We start from the raw sequence: 16,735 nt of genomic DNA on the forward strand, positions 1-16,735 counted from the left end.
TGCCAGCCAGGCTTTCAGTGCCAAGGCCATACAGCTTTTGAATTCCATTAACCTGCAAATTAACTGCATATCTGCAGGCTAATAGTGTTTTGGGACATGACAGGTTACATCTATGCTTCAGAACTTTGGTGAGAACAGCATACTTTTTTTTATGGGGGGGGGGGGAGGAGATGGGGGGCTGAAGATTTAATGAATACTAAACTTACAAAAAACCTTGTGTATTTGGTGCCTATTTAGTTTAGTTGATGGGGAATGATCCCAAGTACAAAGGTCAGTGATGGAAAACTGTTGCCACCAAGGCTAGTTTCACTTTTGCGGTCGGGAGGGCTGCAGATGGCAGCGTACTTCCTCCTTGAAGCTCTGCCTACAGCTTCATGCGTCCTGCGTACCTATCCAACATTGGGAGCGCAGTGACGTGCGTTGTATGCGGCAATTTGACGTGTGTGGCGACCGCACATAAACGCAAAATTTTGCGTTTCCGAGCGGTCTCCGCACACGTCAAACTGCCGCGTGCGGACGCATACAACACACGTCCCTGCGTACCTAATGTTAAGGATAGGTACACAGGGCAACGCAGGGCGCATACAGAAGTAGGCGGGGCTTCAAGGAGGAAGTACGCTGCCATCTGCAGCCCTCCCGACCGCAGAAGTGAAACCAGCCTATTGAAGATAGATGTGTAAATAAAAGACACATACAAGACAAGAAATAAAAAATGAAAAAAGTGCTATTATATATAGAGACAAGTGCCCTCATCTGGTTTTCAAGCCTATATAATCCATATGTTGCCGCATAATCATCAAACACAGCATAACAATCTATTACATTATGAGAAGCATAAGAACCTGAGGTTCTTGACGCGAGTTTGGTTCGTCCGATTCCTGTTCCTCTTTACTGGGTGACCTAGATACCGCCTTGCTTCTGTTCACAGACTCTTCGACTAATCGCTTTTCTGACTCCTTCATGATCTCCAGAGTTTCCTGGGTTGTGTGGCCATGGGACATCTTCAACATAGTACAACAGACGGTATTAACCTGTGCAAAAAAAAAACCAATGAGAAAAAAACTAAACACATTTGACACTTTCCAGCTTGCAGTCATTTGCTCCTTTTGTTAAGGAGCTCCAAATAAAATTAACAAGAGTGCAAAATCAGCTTAGCACATAGCAAATTATCTCAGAGACATCCGGGCCAGCCATGGTGAACGCACCTTAGCTGTTCCATAGCAAGCTACGGACTGCGTCTGTACGACACCCGTGTGCCTCGGTTTCAAGTTGGCAAGGTCACTGACTTGCATTGGCAGGTTTGAGTCACAAATCAAAGTGGCTTTTGTTGTAGACAATTTGGCTATATTCACACGTTTGCGGCTTTTTTAGGCAAATTTTCAGCTGCATTTCACAGTGCCAGCAAAGTCTGAGATTTCAGAAATCTCATGCACACACATTGGGGTTTTTCCAGCTTTGTCAAAGAGCTTGGTTTTTGCAAAATGCAGCATGTCCCATCTTTCAGCGTTCTTCACCAATTGAAAGCAATGGATAGTGCAAAAAAAAGAAAAGCTGCAAAAACTACATCAGGTTTTGCTGCATTTTTGGTGCCAAAACCTGATGATGTTGAATCAGATAACTTTTTTTAATGCACTAAACTTTATCAGCATGCATATGAGACAAATGTACCGACCAAAATGCAACAATAAAAAGGCAGAAAAACCAAAGCAAAACCTGCGTAAACGTTGCATTTAATAAATGTAGCAAAAATCCAATGTGTGAACATAGCCTTAGTCTGTTAAAAAAAAAAAAAAAAAAGGGGGGGGGGGGACATACAAACAGGCATATTGAATGTGTGAGTGTAGCTGCGCTCTACCACACCTGTTGGGCACGGACACCACCATTTTTGCAATAGATCTGCCATAGCCATTGAGAACAGAGGCCCATTTCCATCACATCATTCCAAGTATTCCTACACGCTTATTATATATTTCTTTACAGACAGTGCGGCTACGTCACCAATAACCCAGATGCATCCCAATATTGTGACGTCACAACCAAGCACGGTGATGGGGACGGTAGTTCAAAACGACACGTGAAATCAACTCACAATTACATTAGCGCACAAAAATGTTTCATAAAATAAACACAACAGAGAATTCCACAACCAATGTCTGAATGAAGCATTGCAACAATGTAAAGTTCTGTCTTTACCAGAAAAGGCAGACACACAACATGGATGACTAAGGATCAGCATGTCCCAATAGCCCAACGTACCCCAAAATCCAGCAATCTGCTCATTTTCCACTGCATGCTTCTGTTCTAGTTTCTTTCATTAAGGTTTCTGTAAAAGTCAGGCCATTTTATCCGTATGAATGAATCAGCCTCCGTCCCCCAGGACAGCGTGGGAGGCTGTGAGGAGGAGGAAGACATGATAGGCTTTGACAAGAGAGCGCAAGAGCACACGGGCACAGGGAAACAAGCAGGGAAAGGAGGCAGAGACGCAGATTTATGGCACTAGTGATCCAACACACAGGAGCAGATGAGTGTGGAGCAGATGTGCAGCCTACATGTAAATGCACACTGTAGAGGTAACGGAGATCCTCCAGCATGGGGCAAATCAGCCACTGACGCGTTTCGAAGTCAATGCAGGACCTCTTCATCAGGACAAAAAGCAGTCACTAGGTTTTTTCCTGATGAAGAGGTCCTGCGTTCACCTCAAAACGTGTTGACTGTGTAAACCTGTTCAAATAAAAATTTTAATAGAAATCTTCTGCTCGTCAAATTTTATCAGCAGTGCATCCAGCGGCACTTCTCCCGGATATGTTTTTTCCCTTTAGGAGAAATTTCTGCACCATTTCTGCATCTCTTGGCAGAAAAACTGCAAGGCAAAAAAAAACGGGCATTTTTGCCTGCATTTTTTTTTATTGATTTGCATAAAGTCAATAGTGAAAATGCGCAGAGAATGGACATGCTGCAGATTATTTTGTGCACGAAATCTGCAAAGTCAAAGATACTCAACACGTGCATGACACTTCGGGATACTCATTCTCAGATATCGTTTTTGTTTCCTGAAGAAGAAGTGGGCTACACTTCGAAACGCGCAGAAAAAAAAAAAAAAAAACAAACTTTTTTTTACATCATCTCCGACAATAGCATAGTGGCTCAGTGGATAGCACTGCAGCCTTGCAGCATTGGGGTCCTGGGTTCAAATCTCACCAAGGCCAACATCTGCAAGGAGTTTGTATGCTCTCCCCGTGTTTGCGTGGGTTCCCTCCGGACACTCCAAAGACACACTGATGGGGAATTTAGATTGTGAGCCCCATCGGGAAAAGCAATGATCATGTGTACAAACTGTAAAGCGCTGCTGAATATGTCGGCGCTATGCAAATAAAGAGATTATTATCACCTGGCAGAGCGGAGACAGACCGCAAACTTTCCATTTGTTACCAAATGTGTACACAAGCACTTAGGCTAGGTTTCCACGGTCAGGAAACGTTCAGGATTTGCTGCGGATTGGACGCTGCGTACATATGCAGCATCCAGATGTTACAGCATAGTGGATGGGATTTTATGAAATCCCGTCTCCACTATGCGTGCAGGGCTGCATCTGGCCGGGCGTATCCGGACATGCGGCACGTCTTTATAGACTGCAGCATGCCTATTTATCTTGCGGAGATGCTTAGTTTCCGCAAGATAAATACCAGAGTCTATGTATAGGATGCGGTGATGCCGCATGGTTCAATGAACACATCCGGAATCACCACGCGTACAAAGGTGGGCGGCGCTTTGGGCGGAGTGGGCAGCCATTACGCCCCGTGGACACATACCCTTATAATCCAACCTCAATTTAAACTTAAATATGTAGTTCAGCAGCGATAGAAACTTCTGATTAAAAGATCTAAAAGCAATGAAAACTGTTGGCCACAACGGTACAGTTGTATAGAAATGTATCCGAAATAAGATCATAGGGGACAATGACCGGAGGACAGAAGTGTATATGTGCATATATGTGCGTCCACACAACTTGCTATAGAATTGTAAAGCGGATCCGTCACCAGTTATCAGAATGAAAACTAAGCATTATTAGATTCTTTGAAACCTGATGAGACTGGTATATTAACTTTGTAAATCACTGAATAATCCGCATATTAATATCAACCATTATGAGTCCAGTTAGATCCAGTCCATTTTATTATCAAATGGGAAAACTTTCATATAGGATTTTAGTCATTCTGACATTCTTTTCACTGTAAGAGCACCAGCCTCATCAGGTCTAAGATATATGGAATAATGCATGTAATTTTACTGTGAAATCTAGTGACTGGTCTGCATTAGCATGAACAGAGATCCCTACATACAGAACTGAGCTGCAGGTCCTGCCTAGGTTCATTTATCATCCGTCAACCATGAGAATTAAAAAAAAAATAGAAATTATATTATAATATAGAATTATATTATATATACACACACACACAAACAATTTGTAGAAAATTATAAATCACGTATATGACATCTCTGTACAGTGCAAGTAACAAGGCAGATCAATGAACTCTATAGAAAATCCCACCGATCTTTATAAAGTTCCTCTTAGATCTAAGAGATGAGCATGCAAATCAAACGAAGAAACGCAGCCCTGCAAGGTTAAAATGATGATCCCATGTATGGATTTAATCTCATTGGAAGAGGCAGATAACCAATCACAATTCCAGCTCCGTAGCAACCAGTTCTATCACCATGTGCGGCCACCGAGGACGTGAGACTTGTAGGAAAAGCACAAGAGAAACCTCACGCTGAACCAAAAGCTGTGCTGGGAACAAGCAGAAAGCATCACACATGTAAGCACACCCGCTGAACACGCACAAAGCATCACCCATAAGTGTGCCCACTGAACAAGCATAAAGCATCACCCGCAAGAGCGCCTGCTGGACAAGCAGAAAGTATCACCGGCAAGAGCGCCTGCTGAACACGCAGAAAGCATCACCCGTAAGCGCGCCCACTGAACAAGCAGAAAGCATCACCCGCAAGAGCGCCTGCTGAACACACAGAAAGCATCACCCGTAAGCGAGCCCGCTAAACAAGCAGAAAGCATCACCCGCAAGAGCGCCCACTGAACAAGCAAAAAGCATCATCCGTGAGAGCGCCTGCTGAACAAGCAGAAAGTATCATCTGCAAGAGCACCCACTGAACAAGCAGAAAGCATCACACATGTAAGCTTGCCCACTGAGCAAGCAGGAAGCATTACACATGTATGCATGCCTGCTGAGCAAGCCGTAGGCATTACACATGTAAGCGTGCCCGCTGAGCAAGCAGGAAGCAATACACATAAGCGTGCCCGCTGAGCAAGCAGGAAGCATCACACATGTAATCATGATTGCTGAGCAAGCAGGAAGCATTACACATGTAAACGTGCCCGCTGAGCAAGCAGCATGCATTACACATAAGCGTGCCCGCTGAGCAAGCCGGAAGCATTACCCATGTAAGCGCACGCTGAACCATAAGCTGTGCAAGGAACAAGCAGAGACCATCACACAAGTAGTGCACAAATTATATAAATAAAAAAAAAAAAATCATCAACATTTAGTCAAATTTCTGTTTAAAAATAAATGTGGATTGTTAATCAATAAAAAAAAAATTAGACTACTCCTGAAAATAAGCCTTAGGGTATGTTCACACGTTCCTGATTTCCCTCCTTTTTTTTCAGGACTAAAAACCGCAGCTCTTGGCAGAAAACGCAGGTCCTTTTTTTGGTGCTTTTTTGGTGCTTTTTTGAGGCGTTTTTTGATGCGTTTTTTTGATGCAGTTTTCTATGCAGAGTCTGTGTGTTTTCTAGGAAGTTTTTTAGGGTTAAAATGGCTGAAAAAACCCTAACCCTACCCCTAACCCTACCCCTATTCTAACCTTAGTGGAAAAAAAAAAAAAAATTCTTAATTTTTTGTATTGTCCCTACCTATGGGGGTGACAAAGGGGGGGGGGGGGCGGGGGTGTCATTTACTGTTTTTTTTTTTTATTTTGATCACTGAGATATAACCTCAGTGATCAAAATGCACTTTGGAACGAATCTGCCGGCCGGCAGATTCGGCGGGCGCACTGCGCATGCGCCCGCCATTCTGCAAGATGGCGGCGCCCAGGGAGAAGACGGCCGGACGGACACCGGGAGGCCGGGTAAGTATAAGGGGGGAAGATTAGGGCACGGGGGGGCGTCGGAGCACGGGGGGGTGGCATCGGAGCATGGGGGGTGGCATCGGAGCATGGGGGGGGTGGGATTGGGGCACGGGGGGCAGCCACACTGCAGCGGTTCTGCACCACAAACCGCAGTAAAACCCGCAGATATATTTTTCATCTGCGGGTTTTACTGCGGGTTTGACCTCACAATGGAGGTCTATGGGTGCAGAACCGCTGCAGTTCCGCAAAAAGAAGTGACATGGTACTTCTTTTTTACCGCGGCAATTCAGTGCGGCTTTTTTCGCGATTTTCCGCAATGTGGGCACAGCAGTTCCTGTTTTCCATAGGGTACATTGTAATGTACCCTGCATGGAAAACAGCTGCGGACCCGCAGCGGGAAAATCGCGGCGATTCCGCATGAAAAAAAGGATGGTGTGAACATGGCCTTAAGCTATCTTTCGGAGCAAAAAAATATTGTAAGACCCTGTCTTATGTCCAGAGAAACACAACAGTAACTTGCGGAGTCAAGAGAGTCAGTGGGTGCTCTTGTCCGCTATCCTGCACTCCTTTCCTGTGGGCAGACTACTACCCAGACAACACAAGGTGAGGGTAAAATAGTGTGGCAGTACTTAATTGAATCATCAGACGATAGCATATAGAATAATACAACTCACAGAAAAATACCCAAAAGAAAATTTAAAAATAACCATAAAAAATAGCTTTTATTTAATATATTAAAAACATACATGTGCACTTGCCAAGCACCATCACCAATAAATAAGCGTACTATAGGAAAGGCCGGAATAGTGCCAAGCCCTACGTTCACTATGTGTTCCCTACCTGCCTGCGGAGGTTGGCACCCTATTTTCCTGCGCCTTGGCGCCCCCGCTCCACGCCGGCTATCCCTACTAATCCCTATAACACCCTAATAGGTTAGGGGGAGAGACATATCACACATACAATGATAAATGTAAATAGCTTGAAGGGACAAAAATATGTCAGTATGGCTAACTAGCTATATCTAGGGTTCTAGACTCGCTTGGTAATCTGTGTCCCTTTACTCACATATATACCATTTTTAGCCAGCGTAATGTATTTCTCAGCATACATGGGGAATCAGGGTACACTACATACACTATAGTAACGCACAGCGCAGGCCCTATTTAACAGTATTTATAGCTCAATCTGAAAAAACGGGGTGACAGGTTCCCTTTAACGAGGGAGACGCCTTCAGAGTTAATTGCAGCCCTTAGAGTCCATTGTCCAATTACTTTTGGTCCCTTGAAAAAGAGGATGCTATGCATTACAGAGCTATGATTCCTAAACCCTTTCTCTGATTTGGATGTGGAAACTATCATATTGCAGCTGGGAGTGTGCACTTTCAGCCCATATTATATATATAATTGTATTTCTGAACATGTTTTTGTAAACAGCTAAAATAACAAAACTTGTGTCACTGTCCAAATATTTCTGGCCCTAACTGTATATATCCACCGCATAGTGAGTATGTTTTAGTAATGTACATGCACTAAGTACAATTTATCCTGACATAGCTGTCATAATATAGATTCAAAGTGAATACCGAGCAAGATCAGTTAGAGAAGGTAATGTGGACTGTCAATTGAATTACCTGGGATGCCGCGCTGCCACCCACCCCAACGCGCATTTCGGCGTAGTGCCCCCGGATGAAGGCACTCGTTGAGGCACGAGTGAGCCTTGTTCCAGGCAGTCTTTCTAAAGACGGCTAGGCCAGCGGACAAAAGCAACCACTGACCCTTGTGACTCCACACTTGGTGGCAGTGGTGGGATACTACTTAGGCCCTGGGGGAACGGCAAGGGACTTCTGTTTATAGATACCGTCCAAGTGCTCGCTACCAGGGAGGCAGATAGACCGAACCAGCAGACCATAGATGAGTCATACTCTGCAGGATTCAGACACCACTATGTGCAACCCCACCAGCTGGGCCTTGAGAAGAGGACCGGAGTGGATATACAGCCTCAATGGGAAACTTCAACAACAGGATTTGTGCCAGCTTCAACGGGTCGATTTGATCCAGGAATTGGTTCTTTAGGATCCCTGGAACTCCTCTGCAAATCAAGGATTCCAGGAGCAGTCTGAAATAAAGTACCCTGCCGTTACCTTCTCTCTGTGGGTGTCCAACAAAAGCGGGGTGCCACTGGTGGGGGCAGTCAGCCCTGGAAACCCCGAAGTCTAATCCCAGCGAGCCAGAAGAAGGTTGAGACTCTGAAATTTGCACCATCTTCTGTATTTGCTGGTATTATTCTATATGTCTCACAGTATATACTATAAATGCTTAGGGTAGCTTGAAACTCAACTCACAGAAAAATACCCAAAAGAAAATTTAAAAATAACCATAAAAAATAGCTTTTATTTAATATATTAAAAACATACATGTGCACTTGCCAAGCACCATCACCAATAATAAATAAGCGTACTATAGGAAAGGCCGGAATAGTGCCAAGCCCTACGTTCACTATGTGTTCCCTACCTGCCTGCGGAGGTTGGCACCCTATTTTCCTGCGCCTTGGCGCCCCCGCTCCACGCCGGCTATCCCTACTAATCCCTATAACACCCTAATAGGTTAGGGGGAGAGACATATCACACATACAATGATAAATGTAAATAGCTTGAAGGGACAAAAATATGTCAGTATGGCTAACTAGCTATATCTAGGGTTCTAGACTCGCTTGGTAATCTGTGTCCCTTTACTCACATATATACCATTTTTAGCCAGCGTAAATATTGTAACGGCAGATAGGAACTCAAAATTTTTAGCCAGCGTAAATATTGTAACGGCAGATAGGAACTAAAAATCTAGGGCTAAACACACATATACTTTTGGTCTGTTACAGCGTGTAATTTGCACTGGGGAAATGTATGTGTTGTAGTGTCAGACATACACCATGCCACCTTCTGATATCTCATTACCACACTGTAGCATTAGATAACCAATACGTGCCTAGACAGCCATAGTGTACCGCATTCATTAGTGGCATCATTAATATTTTAAATCCAGATGCAGACCAAAAGTTCAAATCTCATAATACCGTTATGCAGAAAATTCCTTTAGACTCTCTTTATACAGAGTATCCCTTTAAACTCAACGCGTTTCTCCCCTTCTAATTCTAAGAGGTTCATCAGGAGTATATTCTGATAGTAAAGGGTTACTTAGCTCATATCCAAATTCAGTATGTCAGATGTAGATGGCTGCACCACCGGGCCGATACCCTATCCTTGTAGCGCTTACAGACAAGTGCTAAATGCTGTGCATTATATGGGCCCTAAATCATCACTGCACTCATCTCACCTGGGTGTTTGGGACGCCATATTCCTTTCCGGCGTTACTAAGTCCACGCACCTATGACGTCATCTAATAGCGACGCACCCGCGTCATACCAATGCGCTGTCGCCAAAACGGGCCGATTGTACTGCGCAGGCGCCGTCTTTTTCTCAGCTGCGCATGCGCAACAGCGTTCCATTTACTTACGGCGTTATTACTGTGACGCTTACAGAAAAGGGACGCACCCGCGTCATACCAATGCGCTACTGCCAACACGGCAGTTTTTCATTATTTCTTAAGCCAAGCATGAATATGCTGTATATATTAAAGGTTCGCCTAACAGCAATCTGTAAATTTATTTTTATTGATAAAATAAACCACTAACCCTTCACCGATATTTCTGAGACCCATTTCTATATAATGCACTTTCTCATATATATATAACCATCACGATATGATAGGTGTCAACACAATCCTTTGTCCACAATATGGACCAATAGTTATTATATCTGACCCATTAGGGTCGATACGACAGGTTTTCCCTAACCACTTATCTCTCAACCTTTATGCATAGAGAGTCATAGATAACAGCCAAAGTTCATTTGTTCGTTTAGTCCTGCCGGAGATACCGTGTCCAATCTATGGATCCACTTGAGTTCTTTTTGTAAGATTCTACGATCCCAATCACCTCCTCGAATAGAGGGGGTGACCACCTCAACGGCACAGAACGAAAAAGATTTTAAATCCCCCTGATGTACAGACCGTACATGTCGAGAGATTGGGGTATCCCTCGCATGTTTTATATCCCCCACATGATCACCTATTCTCCTACGGAATTCCCTTCTCGTTTTTCCGACATAATTAACTGGGCAAGTGCAACTGAAGAGATAGATAACTCCGCTAGTTTTGCAATTTGCAAAATGTCTAGTTTCAAAAATCCGTCCCGTACTGGCACTTGAAAAATGATTGCCTGTAGCCACATAGCCACAAAAAGAGCACCCGCCACAGCGAAAAGTACCTAATTGTCTCCTTTCAAGCCATGTACCCGTAGTTAGGGGGGGAGTGAAGGTGCTATGCACTAGTTGGTCCTTTAGGGATCTCCCTCTTCTATAAGTAATCATGGGTGTCTCAGATAGGTACTCCTTAATGTCCGTGTCTGCACGTAGTATACCCCAATATCTACTGATGATCTTCCTAACCTCCTGAGAGCAGTCATCAAAACTCCCAATGAGCCTCACCAGGGCCTCTGAATCGTCCCTGTCCCTTGACCGTAGTAGATTAGATCTAGGGATCTTCTCTATCTGTTTGAATGTATTCTGGAGAATGTTTTTTGGGTATCCTTTCATCAGGAATCTATCCCTTAGTTCCCGTGACTCAGCATAGAAGGAAGAATCCGAGGAACAATTTCTCCTCACCCTCATGTATTGTCCTTTTGGAATTCCTTTTTTAAGGCCATAGGAGTGATGACTGCTCCAGTTCAATAGATTATTAGTCGAAGTGGGCTTCCTATATATCGTGGTTGCAAGATGACCCTCATTATCCTTACTTATTGTAATGTCCAAAAAGTTGATTTTGTCTTTATCAATTTCAGATGTAAATGTAAGACCTATGTCATTTATATTGAGATCCCGAACGAAAGCATGGAAAGAGGCAACATCCCCCGTCCACAGAATTAGGACGTCATCTATGAAGCGCCCCCAGAATAATATCTGGGAGCCCCATAGTGCCAGCTTTTCTTCCCCGAACACAACCGTATCCTTCCACCAGCCCAGGAGCAAATTTGCATATGTGGGGGCACATGGGCTCCCCATAGCAGTGCCCCTGAGCTGGTGGTAGAACCTCCCCTCAAACAAAAAATAATTGTGAGTCAAGATGAAAAGTAGGAGGCGGTTAATAAATCGATTGTGTTCGTTAAATTGGATCCCTCTAGATCTTAAAAAGAAATCAACAGCTTTTAGACCAGCCTCATGTGGGATACTGCTGTACAGGGCTTCGACATCTATTGATGCCAGCAAGGTGTTCTCTCCCACAGAAATCCCCTCAATTTTTTGCAACAGGTCAGATGTGTCTCGTATATAAGATGGTAAGGCTGTCACGAAGTCTCTCAAAACCTTGTCAATATATGTCCCACAATTCTGAGTGATGGAATCATTTCCCGAAACAATTGGCCGGCCCTTCAAAGGTACCAGGCCCTTATGCACCTTCGGAAGGGCGTAAAACACAGGTATTACAGGTGTCTTCTGCCTCATGAATCTCCTCTCACCATCAGAGATAAGCCCCCTTTCATACGCCTCATCCAAAATGCAACCCAGTTCGAGATTAAAGGCCACAGTGGGGTCATCTCGTAGCGGTCCATAGGTGGTTCCATCTCTCAGAATCCTGAGACACATCTCCCTATATTTCTCACGATCTAATATCACAAGGTTCCCACCTTTATCAGATGGTTTGAACACCAATTCTGCCTTTTCTGATAACGAATCCAAAGCCCTTCTTTCATCAGGAGTTAAGTTAGATGGACTCTTTCTTTTCTTCATGCTCAATTGTTTAAGATCAGTCGATACCAATTGCATAAATATATCAATACTGGTATTTGTGGATACAGGGGGCATTCTAATGCTATTTGGTTTCAAATCTGTAAATGGTCCAGCTCCCATCGGTCTAGAGCTCTCCTCCAACATGTTGGTAAGAATCCTTACATCTGAGAGCTCAGATAAATCAATACCCAAGTTGAGACATTCGGCTTGATCACCTTGCTGGCATCTTGCTGGCATCAATAGATGTCGAAGCCCTGTACAGCAGTATCCCACATGAGGCTGGTCTAAAAGCTGTTGATTTCTTTTTAACATAGTAACATAGTAACATAGTTAGTAAGGCCGAAAAAAGACATTTGTCCATCCAGTTCAGCCTATATTCCATCATAATAAATACTCAGATCTACGTCCTTCTACAGAACCTAATAATTGTATGATACAATATTGTTCTGCTCCAGGAAGACATCCAGGCCTCTCTTGAACCCCTCGACTGAGTTCGCCATCACCACCTCCTCAGGCAAGCAATTCCAGATTCTCACTGCCCTAACAGTAAAGAATCCTCTTCTATGTTGGTGGAAAAACCTTCTCTCCTCCAGACGCAAAGAATGCCCCCTTGTGCCCGTCACCTTCCTTGGTATAAACAGATCCTCAGCGAGATATTTGTATTGTCCCCTTATATACTTATACATGGTTATTAGATCGCCCCTCAGTCGTCTTTTTTCTAGACTAAATAATCCTAATTTCGCTAATCTATCTGGGTATTGTAGTTCTCCCATCCCCTTTATTAATTTTGTTGCCCTCCTTTGTACTCTCTCTAGTTCCATTATATCCTTCCTGAGCACCGGTGCCCAAAACTGGACACAGTACTCCATGTGCGGTCTAACTAGGGATTTGTACAGAGGCAGTATAATGCTCTCATCATGTGTATCCAGACCTCTTTTAATGCACCCCATGATCCTGTTTGCCTTGGCAGCTGCTGCCTGGCACTGGCTGCTCCAGGTAAGTTTATCATTAACTAGGATCCCCAAGTCCTTCTCCCTGTCAGATTTACCCAGTGGTTTCCCGTTCAGTGTGTAATGGTGATATTGATTCCCTCTTCCCATGTGTATAACCTTACATTTATCATTGTTAAACCTCATCTGCCACCTTTCAGCCCAAGTTTCCAACTTATCCAGATCCATCTGTAGCAGAATACTATCTTCTCTTGTATTAACTGCTTTACATAGTTTTGTATCATCTGCAAATATCGATATTTTACTGTGTAAACCTTCTACCAGATCATTAATGAATATGTTGAAGAGAACAGGTCCCAATACTGACCCCTGCGGTACCCCACTGGTCACAGCGACCCAGTTAGAGACTATACCATTTATAACCACCCTCTGCTTTCTATCACTAAGCCAGTTACTAACCCATTTACACACATTTTCCCCCAGACCAAGCATTCTCATTTTGTGTACCAACCTCTTGTGCGGCACGGTATCAAACGCTTTGGAAAAATCGAGATATACCACGTCCAATGACTCACCGTGGTCCAGCCTATAGCTTACCTCTTCATAAAAACTGATTAGATTGGTTTGACAGGAGCGATTTCTCATAAACCCATGCTGATATGGAGTTAAACAGTTATTCTCATTGAGATAATCCAGAATAACATCCCTCAGAAACCCTTCAAATATTTTACCAACAATAGAGGTTAGACTTACTGGCCTATAATTTCCAGGTTCACTTTTAGAGCCCTTTTTGAATATTGGCACCACATTTGCTATGCGCCAGTCCTGCGGAACAGACCCTGTCGCTATAGAGTCACTAAAAATAAGAAATAATGGTTTATCTATTACATTACTTAGTTCTCTTAGTACTCGTGGGTGTATGCCATCCGGACCCGGAGATTTATCTATTCTAATCTTATTTAGCCGGTTTCGCACCTCTTCTTGGGTTAGATTGGTGACCCTTAATATAGGGTTTTCATTGTTTCTTGGGATTTCACCTAGCATTTCATTTTCCACCGTGAATACCGTGGAGAAGAAGGTGTTTAATATGTTAGCTTTTTCCTCGTCATCTACAACCATTCTTTCCTCACTATTTTTTAAGGGGCCTACATTTTCAGTTATTATTCTTTTACTATTGATATAGTTGAAGAACAGTTTGGGATTAGTTTTACTCTCCTTAGCAATGTGCTTCTCTGTTTCCTTTTTGGCAGCTTTAATTAGTTTTTTAGATAAAGTATTTTTCTCCCTATAGTTTTTTAGAGCTTCAATGGTGCCATCCTGCTTTAGTAGTGCAAATGCTTTCTTTTTACTGTTAATTGCCTGTCTTACTTCTTCGTTTAGCCACATTGGGTTTTTCCTATTTCTAGTCCTTTTATTCCCACAAGGTATAAACCGCTTACACTGCCTATTTAGGATGTTCTTAAACATCTTAAACATTTTAAGATCTAGAGGGATCCAATTTAACGAACACAATCGATTTATTAACCGCCTCCTACTTTTCATCTTGACTCACAATTATTTTTTGTTTGAGGGGAGGTTCTACCACCAGCTCAGGGGCACTGCTATGGGGAGCCCATGTGCCCCCACATATGCAAATTTGCTCCTGGGCTGGTGGGAGGATACGGTTGTGTTCAGGGAAGAAAAGCTGGCACTATGGGGCTCCCAGATATTATTCTGGGGGCGCTTCATAGATGACGTCCTAATTCTGTGGACGGGGGATGTTGCCTCTTTCCATGCTTTCGTTCGGGATCTCAATATAAATGACATAGGTCTTACATTTACATCTGAAATTGATAAAGACAAAATCAACTTTTTGGACATTACAATAAGTAAGGATAATGAGGGTCATCTTGCAACCACGATATATAGGAAGCCCACTTCGACTAATAATCTATTGAACTGGAGCAGTCATCACCCCTATGGCCTTAAAAAAGGAATTCCAAAAGGACAATACATGAGGGTGAGGAGAAATTGTTCCTCGGATTCTTCCTTCTATGCTGAGTCACGGGAACTAAGGGATAGATTCCTGATGAAAGGATACCCAAAAAACATTCTCCAGAATACATTCAAACAGATAGAGAAGATCCCTAGATCTAATCTACTACGGTCAAGGGACAGGGACGATTCAGAGGCCCTGGTGAGGCTCATTGGGAGTTTTGATGACTGCTCTCAGGAGGTTAGGAAGATCATCAGTAGATATTGGGGTATACTACGTGCAGACACGGACATTAAGGAGTACCTATCTGAGACACCCATGATTACTTATAGAAGAGGGAGATCCCTAAAGGACCAACTAGTGCATAGCACCTTCACTCCCCCCCTAACTACGGGTACATGGCTTGAAAGGAGACAATTAGGTACTTTTCGCTGTGGCGGGTGCTCTTTTTGTGGCTATGTGGCTACAGGCAATCATTTTTCAAGTGCCAGTACGGGACGGATTTTTGAAACTAGACATTTTGCAAATTGCAAAACTAGCGGAGTTATCTATCTCTTCAGTTGCACTTGCCCAGTTAATTATGTCGGAAAAACGAGAAGGGAATTCCGTAGGAGAATAGGTGATCATGTGGGGGATATAAAACATGCGAGGGATACCCCAATCTCTCGACATGTACGGTCTGTACATCAGGGGGATTTAAAATCTTTTTCGTTCTGTGCCGTTGAGGTGGTCACCCCCTCTATTCGAGGAGGTGATTGGGATCGTAGAATCTTACAAAAAGAACTCAAGTGGATCCATAGATTGGACACGGTATCTCCGGCAGGACTAAACGAACAAATGAACTTTGGCTGTTATCTATGACTCTCTATGCATAAAGGTTGAGAGATAAGTGGTTAGGGAAAACCTGTCGTATCGACCCTAATGGGTCAGATATAATAACTATTGGTCCATATTGTGGACAAAGGATTGTGTTGACACCTATCATATCGTGATGGTTATATATATATGAGAAAGTGCATTATATAGAAATGGGTCTCAGAAATATCGGTGAAGGGTTAGTGGTTTATTTTATCAATAAAAATAAATTTACAGATTGCTGTTAGGCGAACCTTTAATATATACAGCATATTCATGCTTGGCTTAAGAAATAATGAAAAACTGCCGTGTTGGCAGTAGCGCATTGGTATGACGCGGGTGCGTCCCTTTTCTGTAAGCGTCACAGTAATAACGCCGTAAGTAAATGGAACGCTGTTGCGCATGCGCAGCTGAGAAAAAGACGGCGCCTGCGCAGTACAATCGGCCCGTTTTGGCGACAGCGCATTGGTATGACGCGGGTGCGTCGCTATTAGATGACGTCATAGGTGCGTGGACTTAGTAACGCCGGAAAGGAATATGGCGTCCCAAACACCCAGGTGAGATGAGTGCAGTGATGATTTAGGGCCCATATAATGCACAGCATTTAGCACTTGTCTGTAAGCGCTACAAGGATAGGGTATCGGCCCGGTGGTGCAGCCATCTACATCTGACATACTGAATTTGGATATGAGCTAAGTAACCCTTTACTATCAGAATATACTCCTGATGAACCTCTTAGAATTAGAAGGGGAGAAACGCGTTGAGTTTAAAGGGATACTCTGTATAAAGAGAGTCTAAAGGAATTTTCTGCATAACGGTATTATGAGATTTGAACTTTTGGTCTGCATCTGGATTTAAAATATTAATGATGCCACTAATGAATGCGGTACACTATGGCTGTCTAGGCACGTATTGGTTATCTAATGCTACAGTGTGGTAATGAGATATCAGAAGGTGGCATGGTGTATGTCTGAC

The 16,735-nt window shown here is 43.4% G+C and overlaps 1 protein-coding gene across 4 annotated transcripts in view; it reads right to left on the bottom strand.

Annotated features, from left to right (window-relative positions):
- The window catches only part of R3HDM2 (R3H domain containing 2), a 146,203-nt gene that overhangs the window by 49,704 nt on the left and 79,764 nt on the right, over positions 1–16,735 (bottom strand). For all 4 annotated transcript variants that reach the window (XM_069758548.1, XM_069758551.1, XM_069758552.1 and 1 more), the window contains one exon: positions 843–1,031. In XM_069758548.1, coding sequence (XP_069614649.1) covers positions 843–1,010 — 168 coding nt within the window. In that variant the 5' untranslated portion in view covers positions 1,011–1,031. The remainder of the gene's footprint in view (positions 1–842; positions 1,032–16,735) is intronic.

The sequence above is a fragment of the Ranitomeya imitator genome, chromosome 3 (genome assembly GCF_032444005.1).
Source record: "Ranitomeya imitator isolate aRanImi1 chromosome 3, aRanImi1.pri, whole genome shotgun sequence".
Lineage (NCBI taxonomy): Eukaryota > Metazoa > Chordata > Amphibia > Anura > Dendrobatidae > Ranitomeya > Ranitomeya imitator.